This window comes from Cupressus sempervirens, chromosome 10 (genome assembly GCF_028749045.1).
Source record: "Cupressus sempervirens isolate cs-2001-9-10 chromosome 10, ASM2874904v1, whole genome shotgun sequence".
Lineage (NCBI taxonomy): Eukaryota > Viridiplantae > Streptophyta > Pinopsida > Cupressales > Cupressaceae > Cupressus > Cupressus sempervirens.
In genome coordinates this window covers 472,039,675-472,064,894 of record NC_143127.1, presented here as the reverse complement: position 1 = coordinate 472,064,894, position 25,220 = coordinate 472,039,675, and the positions used below count along the sequence as shown (strand labels likewise).

General features: G+C 34.7%; 1 protein-coding gene across 1 annotated transcript; it reads right to left on the bottom strand.

Annotated features, from left to right (window-relative positions):
• Positions 1 to 8,326: 8,326 nt before the first annotated feature.
• On the bottom strand, positions 8,327 to 11,806 carry LOC149534739 (stem-specific protein TSJT1-like). The gene is made up of 4 exons (XM_089803312.1): positions 11,498 to 11,806; positions 11,150 to 11,390; positions 9,044 to 9,164; positions 8,327 to 8,839 (listed from the first exon to the last, which is right to left on the bottom strand). Exons 1-4 carry the CDS (start codon positions 11,695 to 11,697, stop codon positions 8,652 to 8,654), a joined length of 750 nt encoding a protein of 249 aa, XP_089659438.1. The 5' UTR covers positions 11,698 to 11,806; the 3' UTR covers positions 8,327 to 8,651.
• Positions 11,807 to 25,220: the final 13,414 nt, after the last annotated feature.

Sequence of the window (25,220 nt, the reverse complement as noted above, 5' to 3'; positions counted from 1 at the left end):
CTTGACTATAAGGGGAAAACCCAAATAAGTATCAGACACAAATCAACAACATGACAACCTAGCATGAAGGTGATCCTCCTCTATAAATCTTGGTCCAAATTGAAGAAGTAAAATATATTTTTATTGAAGTTTATCTATTGTCCCAACGTGTGAGCATAGTAATATTCTTCTACTACCTAGATTCAATAAAAAAAAGTGATTCCAAACAGGAAAGTATCATCAACAAACTGTTGCAAGGCTTTAAGAGGGAGTGAGGAGCCAATTCTAATGCCTTGCCAAGGACAAAAAGTTTTTTCCTGACACTTTAGCAACCATGATAAAGAGAAGTGGAAATGGGGTCCCCTTGCCTCAATCTATGGCTCAGTCTAAAGAAGCCCCAAGGCCTCCCATTGACAAGAACCAAAAAATGCAATGACTCAATTATTTTCTTAACAATATTTATAAATCTCTCCTTAACATCAATCCTCGACATGACAACATAAAGGAAGTTCCAATCAACTTTGTCATAAGCTTTTGAAATGTCCAATTTTAGAGTCATCTAATGTTAGAGTAATGAAGTATTTTATTATTAATTAAATCATATTGATTTAATTGTTAAGTCACTTATTATCTCTAGTTTACTTAAGCTAAACTTTGGGCATATAATAATTAATTCTTTTATTAATTATTATCATACAACCTAGGTTTTACATTTTAAGGTTTTTATCTCTTTTATAAGGATTGAACTCTTTGTAATAATTCATTTACTTTTGATAATAGTGCAATTTCTCTTCTTGCTCATCAAGAATGTCTCATCTATGGATCTGGGAATTCCTTCTAACCTCCATAACTTTTGCTTCTCTCTTTCTTTGACATGTGTTTGCATGGAGGTGATTCTTGGGAGTCATGGGGTTGATCTTTCATAAAATTCAACATGGTATCAGAGCTCTAGATCTTCATGCCCCTGTTCTATTTATGGGAGGTTTGCCTTGGATTTCAAATTTGTATTTCTTCTTTCAAAGGGTTTCATTTTTTAGAGGTTATTTGTATTGGATTTGGGGGGTCATTGATTTTTAGTGCACTTTGAGAAAAAACGGACCTCATCGTTGAGTTCATAGTACCCAGAAACCACTAGTTTCATATAAAGCACATCCAATTTCGACACAGTTGGAATCTGAAGCAAAAAAATTGCTCCCTAATTGGGCATGTTTTCTAAGGTGACGTTCTATATATTTTGGCACAAAAATTGAGATTTTTAGGCATAGAAATTGAGGATTTCTTTTACAGAAATTGAGATTTTTGGCACAAAAAATGAGGCAATATGTGCATGTTGGCATAGAAATTGAGGCATGTTTAAACAAAAAATTGAGATTTCAGGCACGAAAATTAAGGCGATCTGTGGATTTTTGCATGGAAATCAAGGACCATTTGCATGGAAATTAAGGTGAGTTAGTGTAGAAATTGAGGCATGTTGACACAAAAATTAATGCACTTTGGAACAAATCTTCATGCATGTTGGCACAAAAATTGAGGTATTTCACCTCTAGTGATTGTTCTAACTCTGTTTGGACCTACCTTTATATTTTTGCTCATATCTTGGGCATACAAAATCTATTTTTTGCAAACAAGATATCACTAAAAAGCTAGTTTTGAGTTTGTCACAATGGTACAAGTATGTTTTAGTTTTGATGTTTTTTTATGGCTTTTTGTACTATCAAATTTAGGGATTCTGTTTCGCACTCTAGGAGACATATCTTGAGTATTCGATCTCTGATTTGGAAATTATTTAAATCGTTGGAAAGGTCTTTCTATACTCTTTCTTTGGTTGTTTTTCTAGATTCTACTCTAGGAATATTCTATTCTGTTTTTTTCTTTTTTGCACTCTAGTGGATATCTTGGTTGTTTAAGGTCTAAGGATTTATTTTGTTGCTTTAGATGATTTTTCATGGGTTGTACTATCTCTTGTATCAGCCTTATGTCTCTTTTGATCTTTGTTAACATCATATTCTAGTATTTTTGCAAACTCACTGAGATAAAGTGCCACTCTATTGCATTTTAGAATCTTGCACATCTTTGTGTTTTGTTGTACTCACACTACATTATAAAGTACCTTAGGGGGTTTCATGTTGGCCATATTCTCCATATTCCTTTGTCAAGTGAGTGTTCCTTCTATGAAATTAGCTTCATGATGTGTTGATGACACATTTCATTATAGGTGTTTGTACTTCTTTTGCACTCTCGATGTTCCTAGTTCTTCTTTTTGCAGGAGATATTGCATTCAGTTTCAATTTTCACATCTTATCTCTATCATTAGAGGGGGTTATGTTAGTTCTATTGCTTTCTTGGTTCGAGGGAGTCATCTATGTATTCAATATTTCATCCTATGTACTAGGTGATTGCAGGGGCTAGATACCTATGCATTTTAGTGAGATGGATTGTTTACCATATAGACATTGTTTCATTCCTATTTTTAGGGGCCATGAAGATACCTTCCATCTTTGATTGATCAGCTCTTTAGAAATAGTTTTCTCTACTTGGTCATGTTCTATATAGTGGAGGTTCTTCAGATCAACAATTTGGAAATGTTTGTAGCTTCATGCTTCAGAGGTGTTCTTTATGATCATCTTTTGTTCCTATCTTTTGGGACACTCCCTAGTTTGGAGGCTTCTTCAGTCCTTCACTAGTTCTTTCCAGCATTATTTCCATCTCTTTTTGGAGTACAGTTTTCTCATGTGGTTTTCTCTATTTCTCCTCTTTCAAGAGATTTGGTTGTGCTTGGGTACCTCATCAAACCTTGTTGTTGGGACCCAAATTTACTTTCAGTAGTAGTTTCTGGGTTTAGGGAGGGTGTTAGAGTAATAAAATATTTTCTTATTAATTAAATCATATTAATTTAATTATAAAGTCATTTATTATCTCTAGTTTACTTAAGCTAAACTTTAGGCATATAATAATTAATTCTTTTATTAATTATTATCATGCAACCCAGGTTTTACCTTTTAGGGTTTTGTTCTCCTTTATAAGGATTGATCTTTTTGTAATAATTAATTCACTTTTGATACTATCAATTTCTCTTTTGCACATCAAAAATCTCGTATTTGTGGATCTAGAAATTCCAACCTCCATAGCTTTTGCTTCTCTCTTTTTGCGACAAGTGTTTGCATGTAGGTGATTCTTGAGAGTTGTAGGGTTTCTATTTCATCAACTTCAACATCCCATAATTCTTGCTTTTCCCCATAGAGTGAATAATTCCATGGGCGGAAATCACAACATCAAGAATTATTTGCCCTAGAACAGAGCCTTTTTGGGAGGGACTAATTAGAATCTTTCAAGGAGTGGCTTGATCTTGTTCATAAAGACTTTGGAGAAATTTTTGTAAACGGTATTGCATAGACTTATTCGTGTAAAGTCCACCATAGTTCTAGGTTCCTAAATTTTTGGGACCAAGACAATAAATGTGCTACTAAGGCTCTTAAGAAGCTTACTAGTTCTAAGTCCTTAGTGGGTTTAGTTAGGTCAAACTTAATTGAATCCAAAGAATATTGGAAAAGGGTAGGAGGAAAATCATCCAACCCTAGGGATTTATTGGCTTTCGTGGTGAAAATGACATTCTTACCTGTTCCTCCATGGTGGGGCATAGAAGATCCTTATTATCTTCATTGCTCAAAAGAGAAGGGAGAGAGTTAACCAACGTCTCTAGCAAAAGTATCGATAATTCTATTAGGATTAGCTAGAGTAGCCATAAAGAGCTCAAATGTCCCCCTGATAATAGCCTTTAGGTCAACAATCTCCTCATTATTACTATCGAGAAAGGAAGAGATGGAACTTTTATTCTTGTGTTTAGAAGGTGATCGATGGAAGAATGAGGTGTTTTTATCCCCTTCTAATAGTCATTGGACTAGCTCTTTGTTTCCAATAGAGTTCCTCTCTTGACATATCTCCTTTCGTTTCCTCCTACAAGCTTCTTCTTCCATATTGACTTCAACGTATGCATCAAAATCTGCCATAATAGTTCACACCTGCTCTAGATTAGCTCCAATGACCTATTCCTTCTTTAAAATATCCTCAATAGTACTCCATCTTGTCAACTCCCTTTTCACATTCTCAAGTTTCTTAGCTAATCTAAACATAGTTGAACCTTCAACCTTGATCCCCCACCAATCATACACAAATTTTTTGAACTCATGGTGTGGATGCTACATGATCTCATAACAAAATGGTCTTGGCTCGAACTAGGTTTTGTCCCTCCAATAAAAAAGAATAGGAGAGTGATTTGAAGCAGTTTGAGGGAGAGCTTTTAAGGTTGAGGAGCTCAAAATATCCCAACCAGATGATAATAAGTCTATCAACTTGACTTAATATGATCTTGCCTTTTTTTGTTATTGGACCAAGTGAAGGAAGTCTCCTAAAGGTCCACATCCAAAATATCATTACGCCTCAAAAAAACAAGATTGAGCATGATGTCATTATAATTAACAATTCTTCCCTTCTTCTCAGATAGATAAAGGGGGGTGTTAAAAGTCTCCCATACGCAAAAAATATTTCTCCCTTATTAGCAATCATGAAGTTTGAGATCTCCTCCCAAATGAGTAACCTCCCTGCTCTAGTGTTAGGGGCATATATATTAAAAAGCAACCATGAAGGATTATTGTATTTGAACAAGACTACCAAACAATTGTGGGAAAAGGAAATAACTTCTTTAAACAACTTACTTGGATTTTGGAGCATGACAACACCACCAAAGGCCTTGACCACCTCATTGTAATAAAACTTAACACTCAATCATAATCTGTCCATGATATTCACAAAATTGTTGAATGCCATCTTCACTTCCAGGTTAGCAATACATCAATCTTCATATTAAAGATCAATTGTTTAACTGCATATTATCTTGGGGGGCTATTCAAGCCCAACATGTTCTACGAGAGGAACTTCATTTCTTACTCTTTTGAGAGTCCTCTAGGGTGAAGTGTTTGTGCAAAAAAACAGTCTTTAGTGTGCACAAGAGATCATAAATACCTTCCAAAAAGGGGTCTACTGCCCATATTCTTAATTTTCTCTGGCACCTTCGGGGGAGACAAAAATTTATCCATATTTCTAAGAGGGGGAGCCACCGAAGTAGACCGCACATCAAAAACCTCTTCCTCCATTATCCCTATGGAAGAAACTCTCTTTCTTTATGAGGGGAGGAACTTTACAATCTAAGACAACATGTCCAAATTTTGAACAACGCCGCCAGTAAAGCGAAGCATTTCATAAACTATAGCTTGAGATTTTATTCCACCATTTGAGTTCAAAGTAACAAAGTTAGGGAGGGGGCGATGAACAACAATATTAACACAAAATCTAGCATTGACCAATATGGATTTAGAGGAGGTAACTGGATCAGCTAAGACATAGTGTCCAACCAAAATCCCAATCCATCTAAACACTCTTTCATCCTAGAATTCCAAGGGAGACCGGGCAATCTTACCCAAACGGGGGCTAGGCGGTGTAGATCAACAGAAGGGTCAAAACCAGGCTTCAATTTAGCAATAACTAGGTTGTGTTTCGCATAGCTCCATGAGCCTAACAACACCAGGTCGTAATCCACCTCAGACGCAAACTTAGAAGGAAAAGTCCCCTAGGCAAAGCCGTAACAATGACACTACCTTTCAACTTCCAACAGTAGTTGCATCATCTTCTTACCATATCAGTCATGGATTTGAAGGTGAGGAATCTGCCAACTACACAACTCGAGCAAAGGAGCGATATTCTCCATCACTTAATCAGGGAGGAAAATCTCAGGAACACTTAAACCCAAGGAGACATTGGGTTGTTCCAACAAGGGGGACCCAAAGGAGAGGCCCACCAACACCTTTCCATGCCCCACCAAGTGCATGAGACATAGTTGACTCTGAGCTCTGTTGAACACCATCCACCATGGGGGGAAGTTACCCAAAATCGCTAAATCATCTCCAAGTCTATAATCTGCAGGAGCAAAATTCGTGCATGAAGAAAGTCAACATCCCAAACAAATTCCTTTGGGATCACTCAGTCGACATGGGCAGCTGCATCCAAAGACTCTTCAGAGTTGAGCACCAAAAAAAGGTTTGAACAAACACTGAGCAGGGGTAGAGGACCCAAATCAAGAAGGGGAGAGCCCTCATGGGCATCCACAACCACAATGGAAGAAGCCAATTCAAAATTCGCAAGGTGGGAAAGTAAGATTTCTTTCGTCTTCCATCATGGCTTATTTTTCTTGAAGACGTCATAAACCATAAACCATAAATTTAAATGTTAAAATGGAAGGGCAGATTACCACATTTAAGTTGTTCTTTCTTTTAATTTGTGATGTTTCATTATGAAATTATTAATGTTGAATTCACTATGTTTGATACAACTTGGAACTTGGTGAGCTTTGTGTAGATCTATAAAATCAAACTTATGAGTGTCACCCATATTTTTTATGATATGCCTTTGATTTTATACATTCACCTGGTCTCGTCACCATTATGGAGTGTTAGGCACCTTGGTTAAAAATGTCAAGTGAATTAGGGGAGGGGACTTGATACTTGAACACCCTAACTTCACACTTATCAAAATTCTACGTGTAAATTTCAAATCACTCACAATTTTTTACATCAACTTATTTGGCAAGTCATCTACTTATAACTAAGGTTTCAAGTCCACATCACCCATTATGATGCCACATCAGCATGCTTTTTGCCAAGTTGTCCAAAACAACCCAAATAAAAAGTGAGACCAATGATCATACATAAAGGGTACCCATACTTGCATAGCTGATGTAGCATCACATCATTGGTTAATTTTTTTAGTTAAGAGTACATTTTATTCAATTTTGGGTAGTCATCATTGTACCAACAACTTTATAGTCACAAGTATTGGTACAATATTGTCAAAAAAATTGGGCATTAAGTCAATAAGTGTAGGTATCAAGTCAACAACTCCTATCACAACAATTGGAACACGTTCAAGTACCGAGTCCTCGCCTCTATAAGAATTTTTTTTCTTTGCTAAATGTTAAATAGTTGTATAAAGTAATTTACCTTAAGCTAATGAAACATTTTGTAACTTTTTAAAGTTTTCTATAAATAAGATGCTTTATTTGGTATGCATTTGTATTTGAAAATTATAGAGCAGTCTTGTAATGCAACATTTGTATCCTTTGGTTCATTGAGCTGCAAGTTATTAGTATGTTGGAGCACTATTTAAAAATGTATTTTTGTCCTATACAAATGTTATCGGAGAAAGGAGTATATAAGTATGTTGGTAATCTAATAAACAAGCTTCTTTTCAAGAGAATTTTTAAAATTAATGTTTTTTTTTCTACCGGTTTTATAAATTTCAATTTTAACAGAAGTCGTTGATGATGGACATGGACAATGAGCTGTGGCAATTCATGACTATCTTGTCAAAATAGATCATTTTAACAATTTGTTTCTGACCTGATTCAATTCAAGGAAAGCTAACATACAGAAAAAAAAAACAAGATATGGAAACAAAATGTATTCTAACACATTTGATAGGAACTTTGCTATTCTAAGACTATTGCTTTTTAAAATGTTAACCAAAACCAATCTCCCTACAATTGTTACTTCAATCTATTCACAATAATTCTCACAATAATTGAAGAGTGAATTGAATAAGTAAATAAAGAGTGACTTCAACATTATTAAATGCAAATCAAATCTTGATTTCGTATCAAGCCTATAAACTAATTATTTATCATTTAAACATTCAAAAAGGTTACCAGCAAAGAGACTAGTTCCACACAGCCCTTATAAGAAGTACAAAGGAGTTTATAATCTAACACATCGTTTGTACACTATATTTAAAAAGAGCGTAAATTTGAGTTGTATAATCATTAACACATCGATAAGAGATAATTTCCACAGCTAGTCAAATTGTGATATTGCTATCAGGATTTAACTGTGTTTTTTGTGTTTTTTGAATGGTTCATAAGGCACAACACTTGGTGAAGGTTTTGCAAATGGGGTTGCAAGCTTTGGGTTTAACCATGGAGAAAACTCTGTAGTTAAGCGCACTCAGGCTGGAGTAGTACTGGGATGGGTGACGTCCCGGGAAGTCCTAGTGCTTCACCCTTGTGAGCATCACCTAGATCCAATGAGTGAGTGTTCCATTTATTCTCATGAGAGATGGATTCATGTTAAATCACTACTAATGAAACATGGGTCAATGAGTTTGACTCAAAAAAACACACAGTTAAATCCTGATAGTAATATCACAACATTAACACATCACTGATATTGTCATATAAAATAATAAGTTGTTGAAAACAAGTGAGGAAACAAAACTATTCTTTAATTAAAAGCGTAAATTTGAATTGTATAACCATTAACACATTGCTGATATTCTCATATAAAATAATAAGTTGTTGAAAACAAGGGGAGGAAACAAAACTATTCTTTAGTTACAGAAGATCCCCACTTATGAAGTCTACATTTTAGATTAGGAAATCCTTCTTCAAGAATACTGCGATGCCAAATGATTTTGACAGATTAGAGAGTCCACTTCAACATCTTCACATTTAAATTTCATTCTAACTCAATAAAAACAACCAAAAAAAAAATCCATACAACAGAATTAAATTGGAAGCTCTATGATAACTCCTGTCACAAAAATAAAAGGTTCTATAGCTCCATTTCATATCAGAATTTGTTAGCCCAGTTGGCTGCACTACCCACTCTCGGGATGGCAGAGTCCTTTTTAGAAAGCTCGTCCACTTTAAAATTTGCTCCACACATGTCACCCTCACTATCAACATGTGGTAATGGCATCAGCTTATTCCTTGGATGTTCAAAACTCTGCAATCCACCTGATGTTGAGAAAAAGCAACCTGTAGGGCCAAATGCATCAACCATCTACTTAATAACAGCTTTTCATAATACTGTTATTATTTTTCTTGTATTTCTTTAAAAACTAAACCAAAAGTGTTATTCTGATGATGGATATTCGAAACTTTGATTAAAAAAACTTAACACAAATGAAAGCCAAAAGTATTAAAATAAAATAAAAATCATTTAAAATAGTGTAATATTACCCCGAGGAAAAGGGGCAAAAGACTTTCCACAGCCATCTTTGACATAGCAGACTTCATCAGATAAGACTAAACAATCATCTGCTGCAGTACCCCAAAAGAAGGGCACTGAACCATCAGCATCCTGCACATAAAGACATGCTCAGGCAAAATATAAGAGGAAAAATAAATCGAGTAATGTTTCTATGTTTGATTTAGATAGATAAACACTTCCAATCAGATGAAATTTAGCGAAATAGATACTTCTGATTCTTTGATTCTTAATTGAAAAGTTCAGCCTCAAGCTCATATGGCTAAAACATAATACAACTTTGTGAATGAAAAATTTACAGTATAAAAAAGTGCTTTATACGATCTTAATTTAAATAAGAGATGATTATGTATTAGAAAGATATTTCATTAACTAAAGGTTCTCTAAACTGTTAGAAACTTAAATCAGTTTGTACAGTTTGTACAATTTGATGTAGGGCAATTCAGTATTTCTCTTTCAAAGGGTTTGTTTGGCTGCAGGAAAAAGAATATGGAAATAGGAATAAGTATTCTGGAATTGTAATTATAGAATAGGAAATAAGAATATGTATTCCTAGTTTTGTTCGGTTCGGTCGGAATTTGATGGGAAATTTACAGACCCAAAAATTTATGTTTTCTAAAACAAATAAAATTGAAATAGGAATACGTATTCCAATTCCACTTATTTAGTTGGAATTGCAAATGCTCATGTTTGGACCAAAATTGGACTACGTATTCCTATTCACAATTCCAATTTGATACACCCCAATGGAAAATTCAAAATTTTAAAAATTTACATATGCCTATTCCACTTATATTTCTTGTTGATGGATTATGAAGTCTATTTCCTGTTAATCGATTATGGAGTTTGATTCCCGTTGATGGATTATGGTGCCTGCTAATGGACTATAAGGATAGAGTTTGATTCTATTCATATAATCAGAAACGTGGTCAGTGAAAATGTTTTTGAAATATTCCTCCCGACTCACTAAATGGTTAAGAACATGAAGTCGATAGACTTTTTAAACCTAGCTCTCAGTAGTCATGGATATAGAAAGTCTCTTTCTGAGAAGCTTTTGCATATAGCATCCAATCAACTCAGAGACGAGAACAGGGCCATATCTAGAACATATTTTGACTGTATCTACAAACAAACAAGCTAAAAAGGATACACAAGACAGAGAAGAGGATGACAAAGTATCCATCAAAGACAACCGCAGATATATCCCTCTTCTTAGAGATGTGCATAAATTTCACCTACTCACCTTGGATTTCCTTATGACTTCAGACCTGTGCTGAGAGAGGGTAGGACTGGATTTACTGAAATGATATTGTCCTCACAAAATAACTGATTAAACAGTGTTTCTAGAACAGGCATTTTCCTTTCATTACTCTGACTCATTGGCAAGGGAATTGATAACTTAGCAGTATGTATTTTGTGTAGAAGGGGTGATCTTTTACCTCAATTTGGCGTCATCCATATATTTTCGCCGTGTGTATATCCCCTGCCTCGCTTTGGAACGACTTGCACACGCTAGTATTTGATCCTTACCAGCTCAAAATCAATACCAAAATCAAACTCAAACGACACTATCTATGTTTCAGACTTAGGCCTCAAAAAAGTGAATCAAAATATAGTATGGTATTTACTATTAAGCCGGAAATTTCCTCTAGGAGCACTCTGCCGGAGGGATGCCAACTCATTACAGATTATGTTTCCTTGTATTCGTAATTTTGTCTCGAACAAATTTCCGGTTTTAAAAGAGATACTCTCAATAAAGATCGGAGGTTCGAATATTAAAACTCGGCCCTTAAATTTAGACTTGATCATCAAGTCGTTGGATAACATGGATACAAGTTAGCATCTGGAAGAAGACCAAGCTCCATAGGCAAGATCATACCTTCAAATTTGATCTTTCCCATTTAAAACTTCCCTAGATCTAACATTTGGATGGAAAGCATAACATTTTCGTTATTCGGATGCACAGAAATAGCACTTGTGTTCCCTAGATTAAGGGTTTGCAGATAAAAAGTTACAGAAGACTACGAAGCAAGGGTTTCTCAAGGAAAAAGTCCTAAAAGAAACAGTAAAAGACATACCGTTGCAGTGAAGAGTGTTTTCGATTTGGAGTCGAAAAGAACAAAAGCGAACTTTCCAGAAAGATCTCTAACCACTTGATCAGCTGGATAAGGGCCCCGATCTCTGAGAGTCTTGTACGCCTCGATCACTATTGTAACCTCATTCGCACTTTTGTTCAGCCCATACTGCTGCCTCAACGCCACGATATTCTCCAATGTCCCTTCGAACAGACAGAATATATCATCCACCGCCACAAATGACCTGAACAGGGGAAAGTCTCAGACAGAAAGGGGCACAAATAGGCAAAAATAAAAATAAAAATCATCCATCATATTTTGTACGGCAAATGAAAGAAAAACTAAACTTGCCTAGGTGTAAGCAAAGCTTGATGTTTGACAGTGTAGGCCATGGCACCCGAATCACCAAGATTTACACTAACAGATCCAGAATCAGCAGAGATGAAAGCATTGATCAAATCCATGCCCGTTTTCCTTGTTTCCACATGCTGATGCGGGCTTACCAGCTCCACAGGGGCCTCTGCAACTGAAGCCTTGAATACTGCCAACATTTTGATATATTTGACAGGAAGATTGAAGATTGATTGAAAATGCTAACAAAGGAAGTAAAGAAACAACTGCTATTATCGAAATGTATGCAACTGTAGAACAAATATGAATGTGTAACGATTCTTCCCCTCTGATATATATATATATTTGCATCGTGGTCACGGGGACCGCGGGAACATTTTTTCCGTTTGATTAACAAAAATATCGTTTGGATGTTGATAAGTTTGCCACGTTGTTTCTTACGGTCAGGGGCGGTCGGTCGCAGTATCAGTGTCCGTTGACAAAACACCACTTCATTCCTCTGGGGAGTGACAATTAACGTTCTTTTTTAAAGCAAACTGGGAAAAAAAATGATTCATTTTTTATTGGTCTTTATTTACATCTGGAACTTCTAAATTGGAAGTTAGATTTCATTCATTTTTGGTTTATTTCTATAGGTGAGAGAAGAACTTAAAGGGTAAGGTTTCAACTTTTGAGTATTCGCGAATTTCTATGTAGGGATCGTTGAGTGCAAAGTGGTCAAAAAGTGTCATTTCACAATGCTTGCTCGATACCCACTATGTTCACACACCAATAGTCTCTCACTAAAAAAACACTACTTGTGGTTAAACGTCCCAATAGTCTTTATGAAATGTCCCAATAGTGGTGTACAAATTGGATCATAGACTAAAAAGTTAAAAAAATATATAAACAATGACTAGTACATGTGTAATCGACTATTAGTACATTTGTTTTCATTTTTTGGGGTTTAAGAGTGACAGTTGGGGGTATCTATGACAAAACTATTATTGTTATTGGACCCCCTATCGTTTACTAGGTGTCTTCCCCTCGTACATTTTGTATAGAGCTTAGTTGACACTACGTTATTTTTGGTCTCGTGGATGTTGAACGTTTATTTTATTTTATATTTATCGACGATTCGCTCCAAAACTTATTCTACACTTAGATATGTATGTTTATGGTTCACTTTGGTCCAAAACTTATTCTACACTTAGATATTTATGTCTACGGTTCACTTTGGTCCAAAGCTTATTCTACAATAAGATATTTATCTTCTTCTTTTTTTACTTTGGTCTGAAACTTATTCTAAAATTAGATATGTGTGTCTATCTTTGACATTGTTCTTTGAATGAATGAATTTTAATAACATCCATGACATTCAAAAGTGTAAGGGACCAAGAGACACCAAATTAACCCATTCTCTGAATTCTTTTCAATATTGGTCTTTGTTATGAATCTTAATTAAGAAACAGGTCATTTTGTGAATCTTTGTTGCCTCTTAAAGCTTATTCAAGTTGCTCAACTAATTTCTTTATTAAAGTGACTACAAATGTCTTCATATGATGCACTCTTGGATGAAATGTCTTTCAGTTTCCACCACCCTCTTGTTGCATGGTGGTCTCATAAACATTAGACATGTTCTATTTTATTTTATACCTATCATCAAAATGATTCAAACTTTAAATTTATAGAACATTATAAAGTTTCTAAATTAAGTAGTTCGACAAATGAATGTTATATTAAAAATGAAAATGAAATGTGAGGATATTTTATATTAAGTTACATGAATAGTTATTGTAGTTATGTTATACTATTCATTAATCACTTATTACAAATTAAGAGTTTCTGAGTAAGAATTATATATGAAACTTACTTACATGTTTATTTGTTTGATATTGAGCATAAGGTTTAGGTTGAGATCTTTTCCATTGAAAGTAAAGAAATAAGGGGTGTCGATTTTGTTGTAATCACCTGGGGCATATGATTCATACCTCATCCCTTATGATGTTGAGGTCTTGCCCTTTACAAGGCTTGATTCCTCACAGTTTCATTTAGAACATTTAAACACTATTGTTAGACCAAGAGTTCATTGACAATTAAGAGTTAATTTAAATAATTGACCTTTATTAAAAAAATAGAGTTTGTATGTTTCTTTTTGCAAGCCTAGATATATTTTGTATATGTAATTTAAACCTCAAATTCATATTTGAATCAACGAAATTTTGATGACTTAAGTTTCTGCCCCACTTTTAATTTCTAGTGTTGAAATCTTAGTAAGAAAAGTGGTGGTGTTGTTATAAATAAATTTAAACATAATAAGAGTTATATTTTCCATAATTAAACCTCTACATAAAATTTTCCAACAATTACAACAAAAAAAAAAGAGAGTCAAACCTCTACATAAATTCACAATGACAATCCAAGATAAAGCCAAAAATTAAACAACTTATATGATTTTAGGATATTATTTTTCGTAATTCTTATTTCTAATTCTTTTTAAGTTATCCTCAATAAATTCCTAAACAATTCTAAGATTATTCAAGCTAATTTAATACATGTTTGAAAATAACTCACTTTAGTAAATTCATAATGCTTTATACGAAAATGTGTAAAGTCGTAACACATGATTTGAAATAATTCATTTTAGTTATTTCATTATGATTAAGAAAAAAAAAGGACAATAAAATTTAAAAGTTTGAGGTCCAAGTATAGAAGCATAGATAAATGATCTAAATTTGTTTTGATCATATGTCATTCTAAACTAAAATATTATAATTATTATTAATTTTTCAAAATGAAAAATGATAAAATTGAGTATTGGAAGCGAAGCTTAATTAAGAAATTTTTAAAATATGAAGGCAACTGTGACTTTAATGATGGTGGTAATCATTTAACGAGGAGGCACCTCTTCATTATTACCCTCTTAAACTGGCACATATTGAGAGCAACTTCAAAAATAAATGTGAAAGTTTGCAAGTCTTTTTCTTGTATTTTTTTCCCTCTTCGTAGAAGCTTGTTTATTAGCCTGGGTTGTGGTATGGGTGGTGAGTTGAGAAAGCAAGACCTTGTGAGTTGCAAGCACTGGAAGGAGAAAACAATGGTTTGGAACATTCTTCACAAGGGTAAGATTGATGGCTACATTAAGAAACTACATGGCTATAAAGCCCATATAACTAAAGAATTTTTAAAAAATTGGGTTGGGGAGAAAGTGACTTTACATGGGGTTTCTGTGTCTATCGTCGAGAGTTTATAGCGGAAATTACTAGGTTCCCTGTAGGGGGAATCATATTTAAAAAAGAGACCAAAATCTTGAATGTTGCCCTAAAGAAATTTTCTAAAGAAGCCTAAAGAAGAAAGAAAACTAGTTAAGGAGGGGGATTTCTTCGATCTTGATCAGATTAAGGAACTTTGGCAAGATGTGTTGTCCTATATTTGTGAGTATTTCATTCTTGATGGGAGGTCTAAAAGAGTGCATAATTTCCATGTTATTTTTAAAAAATCATTTCAGATACAAAGATAGGGTTTCTTTCCCTTTCTACTTGAAATTCTCCTTATTAAATAGCCTCAATGCTCATAGGAAAAAATTTTCCAGACCCGTTCTCTATGAAAGCCTCATTCTATTAATTGAGGAATATTATAGATAGAATGTGGTAAAGTTCTCTCCCTCAACTGGAAAGAGAAAGACGATAACTAGGAAGGAAACACTAGATAAGTCCAGTGCAAAAAATAAATAAAACACATAATGTCAAAATTGAGGAGATTAGTGAAAAGGAAATAAAATTGAGTCAAATAGCAACTCGAAAAGTGAGAAGGCATGTGCTAAGAAAAAGAAAAAGACTAAGGGTGAAGGTAAAATCAAGGAACAACCAGAGGTTAGACCTGAAGAAAATTTGGAAGATGATAAGGGCACTTTGGAAGCAGAGAATGATGGAGAAGAGGAGGGAGAAAAAGAGAGTGGAGATTACACCTCAAACAATGATGGATATTCGGGTAGTCAAGATGAGTCTTTGGTTAAGTCTAGTGGTACAGGGAGCAATGTTGGTTCTCTACATTCGGGAAAGAAGAAACAAGACGTGTCTTTGAATTTCTCCAAGGGAAAATACAAGAATGTGAAAGATAATATGCCTACCCCTAAAGCTGACGAGGAGAAGGGGCATTCCATGGAAACTAATAAGGATAATAAAGATAGGAATATGATCCTTATTACTCAAGAGCCAAAAATTGATGATACTACCTAGAAGAATGACACTGAGGAAAAGGCTAGGGGCAATGAAAAAGACTCTATGCTTGAAGATGCACATAATGATACTGATCATCTTAAGGATAACATTGTTGATGAGGTTAATGGGGAGACACATATCAGTGGGAGGCTTATGTTTCTTAATAAGGCCAAATTGAAGGCAAATGTGACACTTCGGGTAGATAATTGGCTTTACAATGAAATCATGACCCTAAAGAAAATTGTAACAGATTTGCATGAGAGCCTGGATAGTGAAAAAACCAAAAGGATTGAACTAGAGAGAAAAGTTAGGAATATTCCTAAAAAAATTATAACCTATGAAGTAGGGCTAAGGCAACTGGTCAAGGATAGTGACCAACATATGGATATGATTACTTCTAATCTATGTACTGTGGTGGCTAGCATTGCAAGGAGAAGCAATGAGGAAATCATTTCCCCTATGCCTACCCAGATGACTAGTGGACCAAGTAAAAGGACTAGGTTGAGTACAAAAACGACCATTCAAGTTGCTCTTATGTCAACTATTGAAGGCTTCCTTCAGGAGGTTGTTGATACTACCAAAGACTTGATTGAGGGGGCAAAGGAGCTGGAGTAATTTCCTTCTTTTTGCTATAGGTTTTGGTTGTTGGTTTGGATTTCTAGTTCTGGCTCTATATGCTAGTTGTTTCTTCTACTTTTCCTTGTCGTGCTTTATTATGCATGTTTTCTACTATTTAGGTTATAGGTCCTTGTAAAAATTAGGTTTGGGGTTTTTGTCGGTACTATAGGTTTCAGGTCCTTCTAAAACCTAAGGACTCTTTTTTTGATGTCTTTTTTTTCTTTTTTGTATGGGGTTTCAAGTCCCCTCAAAACCTATTTTTATCGTAATTGAATTTTTTATTTATTTAATGTAAAATCTATTTACAAAGAATTTTCATTTTTACAAAAGCATAACAACTTATCTTTTTTTCAACTCTTGATTTAACGAAGAGTGGAATGATTGATAATGTTAGGGCGAAAGCTTTGTAGTGGACCAAGCTAACTTTTATGGTTCATGTGGAGTGCTACATTGACTAAAAGTATAAAAAATTATCCTAACAACTTTGAAATTCCACGATGAACATATAAAATTTATTTGGTAGGAATTCAATAACTATGTTACGTGGGTGATAAGGAAAGGTAGAGTAGGTCATTTTTGAAATTTGACCAATAATGGATTAGAGGACCTCTATTTCCTACATACTATTTGACTAGTAGGTTTTCACCATGCCATGTGGTGAGTAGGAAAAATGCCTCAATATTTTAAACATGCTTACATTAAATATTTGTCATCTTTTCTCCCCTTCAGGTCTACCACATTATCTCTAAATTCATTCTCATATACTTGAATGACGTGGTGCCAATATTTTATGATTTGAGCCTTAAATGCTTTAGTACTTCACGTGTATCACTCACTAGAATGTCATTCCCAAGACTCCTCTACCAAATATGGATATGCCAGCATATGGTGTAGATGCATTATAATGTCTGCCAAGGAATTGCTTCATGCACTTTTTTTATAAACAATTAATGTTAAATATGTAACATTAAAAGAACATTGAATTCAATGATAAGATAAACTAATTGCTTTCATATGACCAAAATTTGTTAGAGATCTTAATACTCTTCCAAATTTTAAAAGCTAGCCAACTATGTAACTGATATAGAACCCAACATTCCTAAGGTCTCCATGATACTTTATGTAATGCCCCACCAAGGGATCCAAATGAATTAACCTAAAGTTTTACTAAGTTTGCCAAACATTTTTTTTTTTAAAGAAAGAATAACATACACATCAAACATAAAGTAGCGGAAGCAATAACATACAATCATAATTAATAAAACATCACAGATTACATTCCTTAAGGATCCCAAGATATTAAATCACATTTAATTTAAATAATACTAAGTCTAATAAATACCACATCCATATGAAAGAATAATTAAAAGTCTAAAGTCCATTTAAATAATATACATTTGTTTCGAATACCACTTGACAATAAAATTCGAAATGCTCAATCATCCACTGTACATGTCACAGGGTATTAAAGGCTAAAAGAATATACATTTATACAAATAGATCACATCATCCCTTTCAGATCCATGAAACAAAGTATAATACAATAAGTGAAATCATCCATCATAAAGATATACCTATCCATCATAAAGATATAACCATACACAAAGATAGAATGAAAGGAAATGCAGACAGAGAAACTCCAACAACGGTATCAACAGACAAATCTCAATGGTAAGAGTAAAAAGCACTACCACCCGACCACGTGGTAACCCAAAAAGGCTCACTCCCACTGTGCTAAGGAGATAATCTCATGTCCCAAATAGGATATCAATCCAAATATCAAAAGTACTCTCTAAGTCCAGGAAACCCTAAAAGTAATCTAACTCAAAGGTTCCAAGATAAATTGACATCTAGACTCAGAGGCACACAAAGACACGTAGGAAACCTACTATGTAAGAAGACAAGTGTCATCGTACAAATCAACGTTAGAGTTACCCTAGTAGTCTCTCAAGACCTTGGCCCCCTAATGACCCTATGTGGCACTAGTATCTTCTTGTACTAACAAGGCATACTAACGATGCATGGTTGCAACCAAGCATTCTCTCTACTCCCATCCTAGTCTGTATTAGCACTCAAGGCATGGACGAGAACATAAAAAGACTCTTATTAGGTTCATTTTACTTTCATTCAGTGTAGTGTTTTCACTTATTGAACAAATTACAATAGGTTACCCTAGTAGCCACTTAGGGCCCTGACCTCCATTGCAAGCCTCTTCTTGACATACATATAGATAACCTACCCTAGGCTCATAAAAGCACAAATCAAATAATCATAATATTTCACCTCAGTCCTAGATAAGTGACTAGAAAGCATCAAAAGATAAACCACATAACCATTCAGTTCTCTACAAGCAACTAGAAAGTATCCCAAAATACTGATCGAAGACTCAAAATGGTTAAGTCAAGTAGGTCATAACTTCCATCTCGTTATCCCATAATAACATTGAAAACAATAACCAATAATACCAGCACATTACCATGGTTGTGTTGGTGTAAATAAGTATTTACTATTTACACTTACTTAAGTTTACTTAGGTTAATGCATATTTTTATTATTTATTTATTAGCCACCTAGGAGTATGTGTACTCTTGTGAGTTGCCATGTTGACAATACAGGAGTTTGCACCTCTTTTATGCACATGGTGTCTACAACACAGGAGTTAGCACACTAATTAAGCACATGGTGTCTACAACCTTGTCATTCTTATCCACTCATCTAGAATGATGGATAAGGCATGTGCTTAGTTGTCATGATGCTTATCTTATCTCCTAGTTCTTTCTAGAGACATTATAAGTGCTTCTTGAGAGGCCTTTATATACATGCACTCCTAGTGTGTTTGCATATACTAAATAGAGCAATATATTAGGACATACTCTGATTAATTGATTATATCCATTTTTGGTCTACAGTTGTGCTTGTGTTTGAGTTCTTAGTTCCTAGGTGAATTTTGCCCCAAGGCACATTCTTACAAGTTTAAAATATCAAGATCAGTTTAGCATAATACCACAATCACAAAACTCCCTAGCCTCTGGTAGATGTCCTAGAATTGGTCAAGACTCTAGTCAACCTAAACCCAATACATAGACAACATACAAATAACATAGTGTAGGTTTCATAGTTTGGTTTGATTTTGAAAACACATAGTTGAGTTAAACAATAAGGTTTCAGTATTTGTTTCAATGTATATTTTTCAAGTACAAAAGATTTGCATTTCAACCGTTACTATTTAACCCATTCCTATTTTAGAACAATTTGCCCAAATCACAGTAGAATCATTTTTGTATCTAGGAAAATCCCCAGTCCAGCCATAATCATTCACAACTTATGATGCTAATTTATTTTAATAACAATTTAATTAAGTACTCTAAAAAAATATTATTAAACTTCGATAATCATTATTGTTCCCCAAAAGTATTTTAATAATAAATAATTAAAACCTTTAATTAAATATCATTAACTTCTATTAACTTTTTTCTTCTATTAACTTTTTTTTTAAAATCTGTAAATGGCCAAGGCCTTGATTAATTTTATTATTTTAATAAAGAATTACAATAGCTTATCTCCGTTCAAACAAGCACTAGTAGGAAAGAACAGAGAAGAAAACCTCTAGTCTAGCGTGAGACATACATCCTATATTATTACATTTTAAAAGGGGCACACCCTAGTAATGACATTACAAAATAAATATAATTTACATTTTGAACAGGGGCATACCCCTAAAGAGAAATAAAGACCGAGTCTCATTTATCAATATATTAATAACTTATACCATCGTGATATGTGAACCCTCGGTTTGTAGATATACTACTCATGCCATTCTCCCATCTTCCTAATCATCTTTGAGCAATCGACAGAGTAGAGCAAAAAGCCAACAACAATTAACCCACCGGCTTTAAATCTGGAGGGGATTAGTTACCTATTTGAGATAAAGTATAATATCCTATTTCATAAGTTAGTACCTTAAAAAAAAATAGGAGCAACATTTAATATCCTACTAAACACAGAATGAGAACAAGGAATATACTAAAAAAAGAGACAATATCTAAAATTATTGCAACTTAGAATGAAACTGTCCTAGTCAATCAATACTGAGAGCTAAACATGCAAATAATATCTAAAGGTTTAGGATCCTTAAAGAACAAAATCAAAGTAAAAGATCACTAATCAGATTAGTAATAAAGCATCACTAACAAATAGATAAGAAGAAAATCATGAAGAGCCTTACTATCCAGATTTAATCCACATACCCAGCTAAACGCCAGAGAGCCCCATGACCATAAGAAGCAAGACATATAAATTATTAATTCAACTATGTCATAAATAAAATAACCAAAGTCCTTATTAGAAGTTGCTAAAATAGGGGCATATCTAAGTCATAAATAGAAAGTGAGAGAATGGCGAGGTCATCATAGCTTATAGCCCTCATGACCCTCAAGGTACAAGGGAGAGTTCAATCATATATATCTCTCACATTGCATGTAGAAAGAAGTAAAAAAGGATTTTGAGTAGATGAATCCGTTCATGCCCTAAAATTAATAAAGATAAATTAAGACTATGGAAATAATCATACATTCTAGAACAGAGTAACAACTCTATTCCATAATTAAATTTCAGAACACCAAATTATTAGCAATTTAATCTTTATTACTTCTTGAGAGAGGAAAACCAATACTCTATTTGAGGAGAAAAATGAAAAGCTAAACCAAAACAAGATTTAAAGACCATACTAGACTATGTATAGCAAAGCAATCTGACAGCAAGGCAGGAAAAAACTTGAAAAGATACATCAATCTAAAATGAGAATGCAATAATCCCTCGGTAGCTTCTGGCATCAAGGGCTTTACTATGAAATGCTCAAGTATATCTACACCTCATAATATAATGACTGAAAGAGGAGGGGGAGTAGTTTGACAAAACAAGACCTCCTCGGCTCGAAAATGAATCCTCATATTGAGTAAAGCCTTGGCTAACTTGACTAAGAATTAAGCAAACAAACACATAAAGAAATATATGGATTACCACACCATCTCCAAAACCCTAATTAAGAAAACCATCCAACCAAATTTATAGTCAAACATAGTTATGTTGATATATATTCAATCTGAAGAACCAAAATACATGCAATAGAAATAGAGCATAGTCCAACTTACCAAATACTATATGATATTAAACACAGATATACATATGATAGACTCTTAAGCTTTTAAAGGGTGAAAAAAAATCTCATACTTAGGATTTATGCATAAGATCTAGTCATGTCACAAAGACTTTATAATACTAACAAAATCACCATCTAGGTGGCTTAACTATACAACCCTATAATACTAACCCTAAACAGAGCAAGCTCCCATAGATCACACCGGGCCTCTTCCTTTCTTCTAGTAGACCATAATCACTTCAGGGATGTCATTGGGCTGCTCCACATAGTAATTGGGCAGGAACTCGAAATTAGCCTTCGCTCTATTATTTTTTTCTACATTAGGGGTACAGAAGTTTAGGTCGTCGAGATTGTCAAAAGTGACCCCTGGCTGAATATATGCACTGAAGATGTGGAGGTAGTTGAGAAGCCAATCCTTGTTCTCATCTACAATGATTCCATGTCACCCAAGAAGAAAGTGCAGACTAGCCTCCATTTTAGGCCACTCATGATGGAATGCAAAGCCCTCACATATAACCAGGGAAGGGCGGCGATAGATGATTGCTAGATCTGGATGACCTGAGGGCAAATTCATGTATTTCTTTGGTAAGGGGAACCTAAACTTTCTATCAATGCTATATACCACTTGTTCCAATCCCTTTCTCCAGGTTGGGACAAAAAGATCATGGCACAACCTAATAATATCACTAGCTTCCACTTTGGTCCTTACCAAGCATCCTACGAAAGACCCAATGATATCACTATTAGTTCACCATGTGTATTGATAACCGAAAACTCCTTCCCCCAATGCTCGACTAATTGCAATTTGAGACATATCATCCACAGGATATAGAAGTCGATTCCACCTCTCTGGTTTCAGTGCCCCACAGAACGCCATAGTTCGACTCTTAGATGCATGGAACAGATAAATGTTTGAATCCATAGTTATCAACGAGAATGGAAATGAGGGAAATTGGAGTATGCACCTAGAAATATCAATTGGAAATGTCTACATGCAATCATGGATATCATAGGCATGATGTCATGAGATATAGATCATATGTTAACATTTAATAGCAGAGTAAGATGCCACATGAAGATCTTGAAGAAAGGGCATGATTACTTAGTACTCCGAAGTGCCAATATACTATGGCAGTCGATTTAATGATGGAGTAGAGTATACTCATATACTTAAAATGCTCATGCTAACATGGCTAGCCAAATGAGGAAAAAATTAAACATGGGAGAAGTTGAAACTTAGGCTACCAATCGAATGTAAAAAGGGGGAATATGTCAAAGATATGGATCTACCTGACTATATATTAATCATATTAAACATAAAGTAAAGTGAAATTAAAAGAAATAAAATAAAAATGGAGAGAGACCACAAAATTAGAGGGATAGAGAGAAGCCATCATTGAATATCAATGAATTGACTCCATCTACTCCCGAATTTGCTAGCCGGTTTGCAAGTTGATTTCCTTCCCTATAGATATGACAAATCATATAATCTTCTAGCTTATTTATTAAAGCTAGGACCTCCTCTAGTTGGAAATTGAGAACCCAATTAGGGGTGGACCATTTTCTAATAGCATTTAGGATTATTTGGGAGTCTCTTTTGATGATGACTTTGGTTAATTTTAACTTGATATATAGAAGAATGCCTTGACGAAGAGCTTCAAGTTCTGCTAGGTTATTGGACGTAGGATTGATAGACATGGCTTTTAAAGCTATCCAACACCCAACATCATTATTTATGATACATCTGATACCTGCTATACCCGAGTTACCATGAGTAGCTCTGTCAAAATTTAACTTAACCTAGCCAATGGGTGGTAGTTTCCAAATGCAATTTTTTCTAGCCTCTTTATTATTCTTTGTATAGAATAGGGGGGGATTGATCAAGTTAGACCATAGTTTTTTCATAAGCCCATCCCAACTCGAGAAGGAACCTTCCTCCAGGAACATATTCATTAAATGAGAGTTGGTGGTTTCAACAATAGTAGCTTCTATTTTGGCAATAAGATCTTCAAGGATGAATTCCATATTTCAAAAAGTGCGATAGTTCCTTTCCTTCCATATTTCCCAAACTAAGATCAAAGGAGAGACATTCCATAGCTTGCTGTAAACACCCTTTACCAAAGTCATGGGCTAGCCTTTAAGCAAGTCTGACAGAGATTTTGGGAAGGGGGTAGACCAACCCAACATCCGCGTAAGCCACTCCCAACAACTTTGGGAATAAGGGCAATTGAATAGGAGATGGTCTGTGTCTTCGAAACTAAGATTGTAGAAAACACACCTGGAAGGACCCTAAATTTTGATAATGTGTAATTTGTCCATGGTAAGAATCCTATTTTGAACTACTAACCATAGGAAGAAACCAACTTTTGGGAGACAAGAGGAATCCTAGCACAACTTTAAAGGGATATCCACCATTTATGGTTTGTGAGCTTCTACAATGGCCTTATATCCATTCTTGACATTATATTTCCCATCATTGGAGGCTGCCCAGATTAGAGTGTCTTTCTTATCAGATTGCTTAAGTTTTCTGCCTTCTAATATCTTCTCAAAAATTTTGACCAACTCAGCATCAAAACCAAAACCATCTAGAGATTTCCATGTCCATTTAGGGGATCCAACTATCTCTACCAAAGTCTTATAGTCCCCAACTTTGTTACCCCATAAAGTAGACAACTTGTTTTTGAGGTCTAGATTGGTATTTTTGAGTGAGAGAGGAGGTTTTCCATCCCAAGAGTCTTCCCAAAAAAGGGCTTCATCGCCCATACCCACATCCCAGGTTAGAAAACTACAGATCAGCTTATGACATCTTAACATGAAATTCCAACCTTTTGACCCTTTAGGTGGATTGATTACTCTAAAAATCGAGAGTGGGTTGTCTGCATTAAGATATTTGTTATAAATAATCTTAGCCCATTTGCAATTTCTTTCGTTATAAAGGCACCAAACAAGTTTTGCCCCAAGGGCTTCATTTTCCTACTGAAGGTTCTTGATCCCTAGGCCACCTAAATTTTTAGGTTTACAAATGCTATCCTATTTGATGAGGGCTAGTTTGTTATCCTCTTCCTGATCCTTCCAAAGAAAATTCTGTATTTTGGACTCAAACTTTTGGAGATTTTTCTTAGAAAGCAGGAGGCATGATAGAGGGAAAGTTGGAATAGCTGATAAAATAGCTCCAATCTTGGTGCATTTTCTGGCCTTAGATAGCCATCTATTCTTCTAATTGCAAAGCTTGGAATCCAATTTTTCTAAAGTATTTTCCCAAACCTTACTAGATCTTGTCCCTTTTTCTAGGGTGATACCAAGATATTTGCAAGGAAAGGCTCCTTTCTTAAAACCCATTACTGTGCATATTTGCTGCTCCAAATTTGGCTTAGTATTAATGAAGAAAATTCTAGATTTTTTTTCATTAACCTTCTATCCCAAAGCTTCCATATACATATTTATGATGCCTTTAAGACAGCGTGCTTCTAAAACCAAGTTTTTGCTAGGCAGAATAGTGTCATCAACAAATTGTTGGTGAGTTATGTTAGACAAATTTTTGGTGATAGTAATACCTAAGATCCTTTGTTTGTTACATGTGTTTGTCACTGCTCTCCCAAAGGCTTCTGCCATGATAATGAAAAGGGAGGGGGATATTGGGTCCCCTTGATAGATACCTCTAGAAATATTGAAAAAGCCTTCTAGCATTCCCTTGATAAGAATATAAATTTTAGGGGTAGATATAAATTTAAAAATGAGATTAATCCAC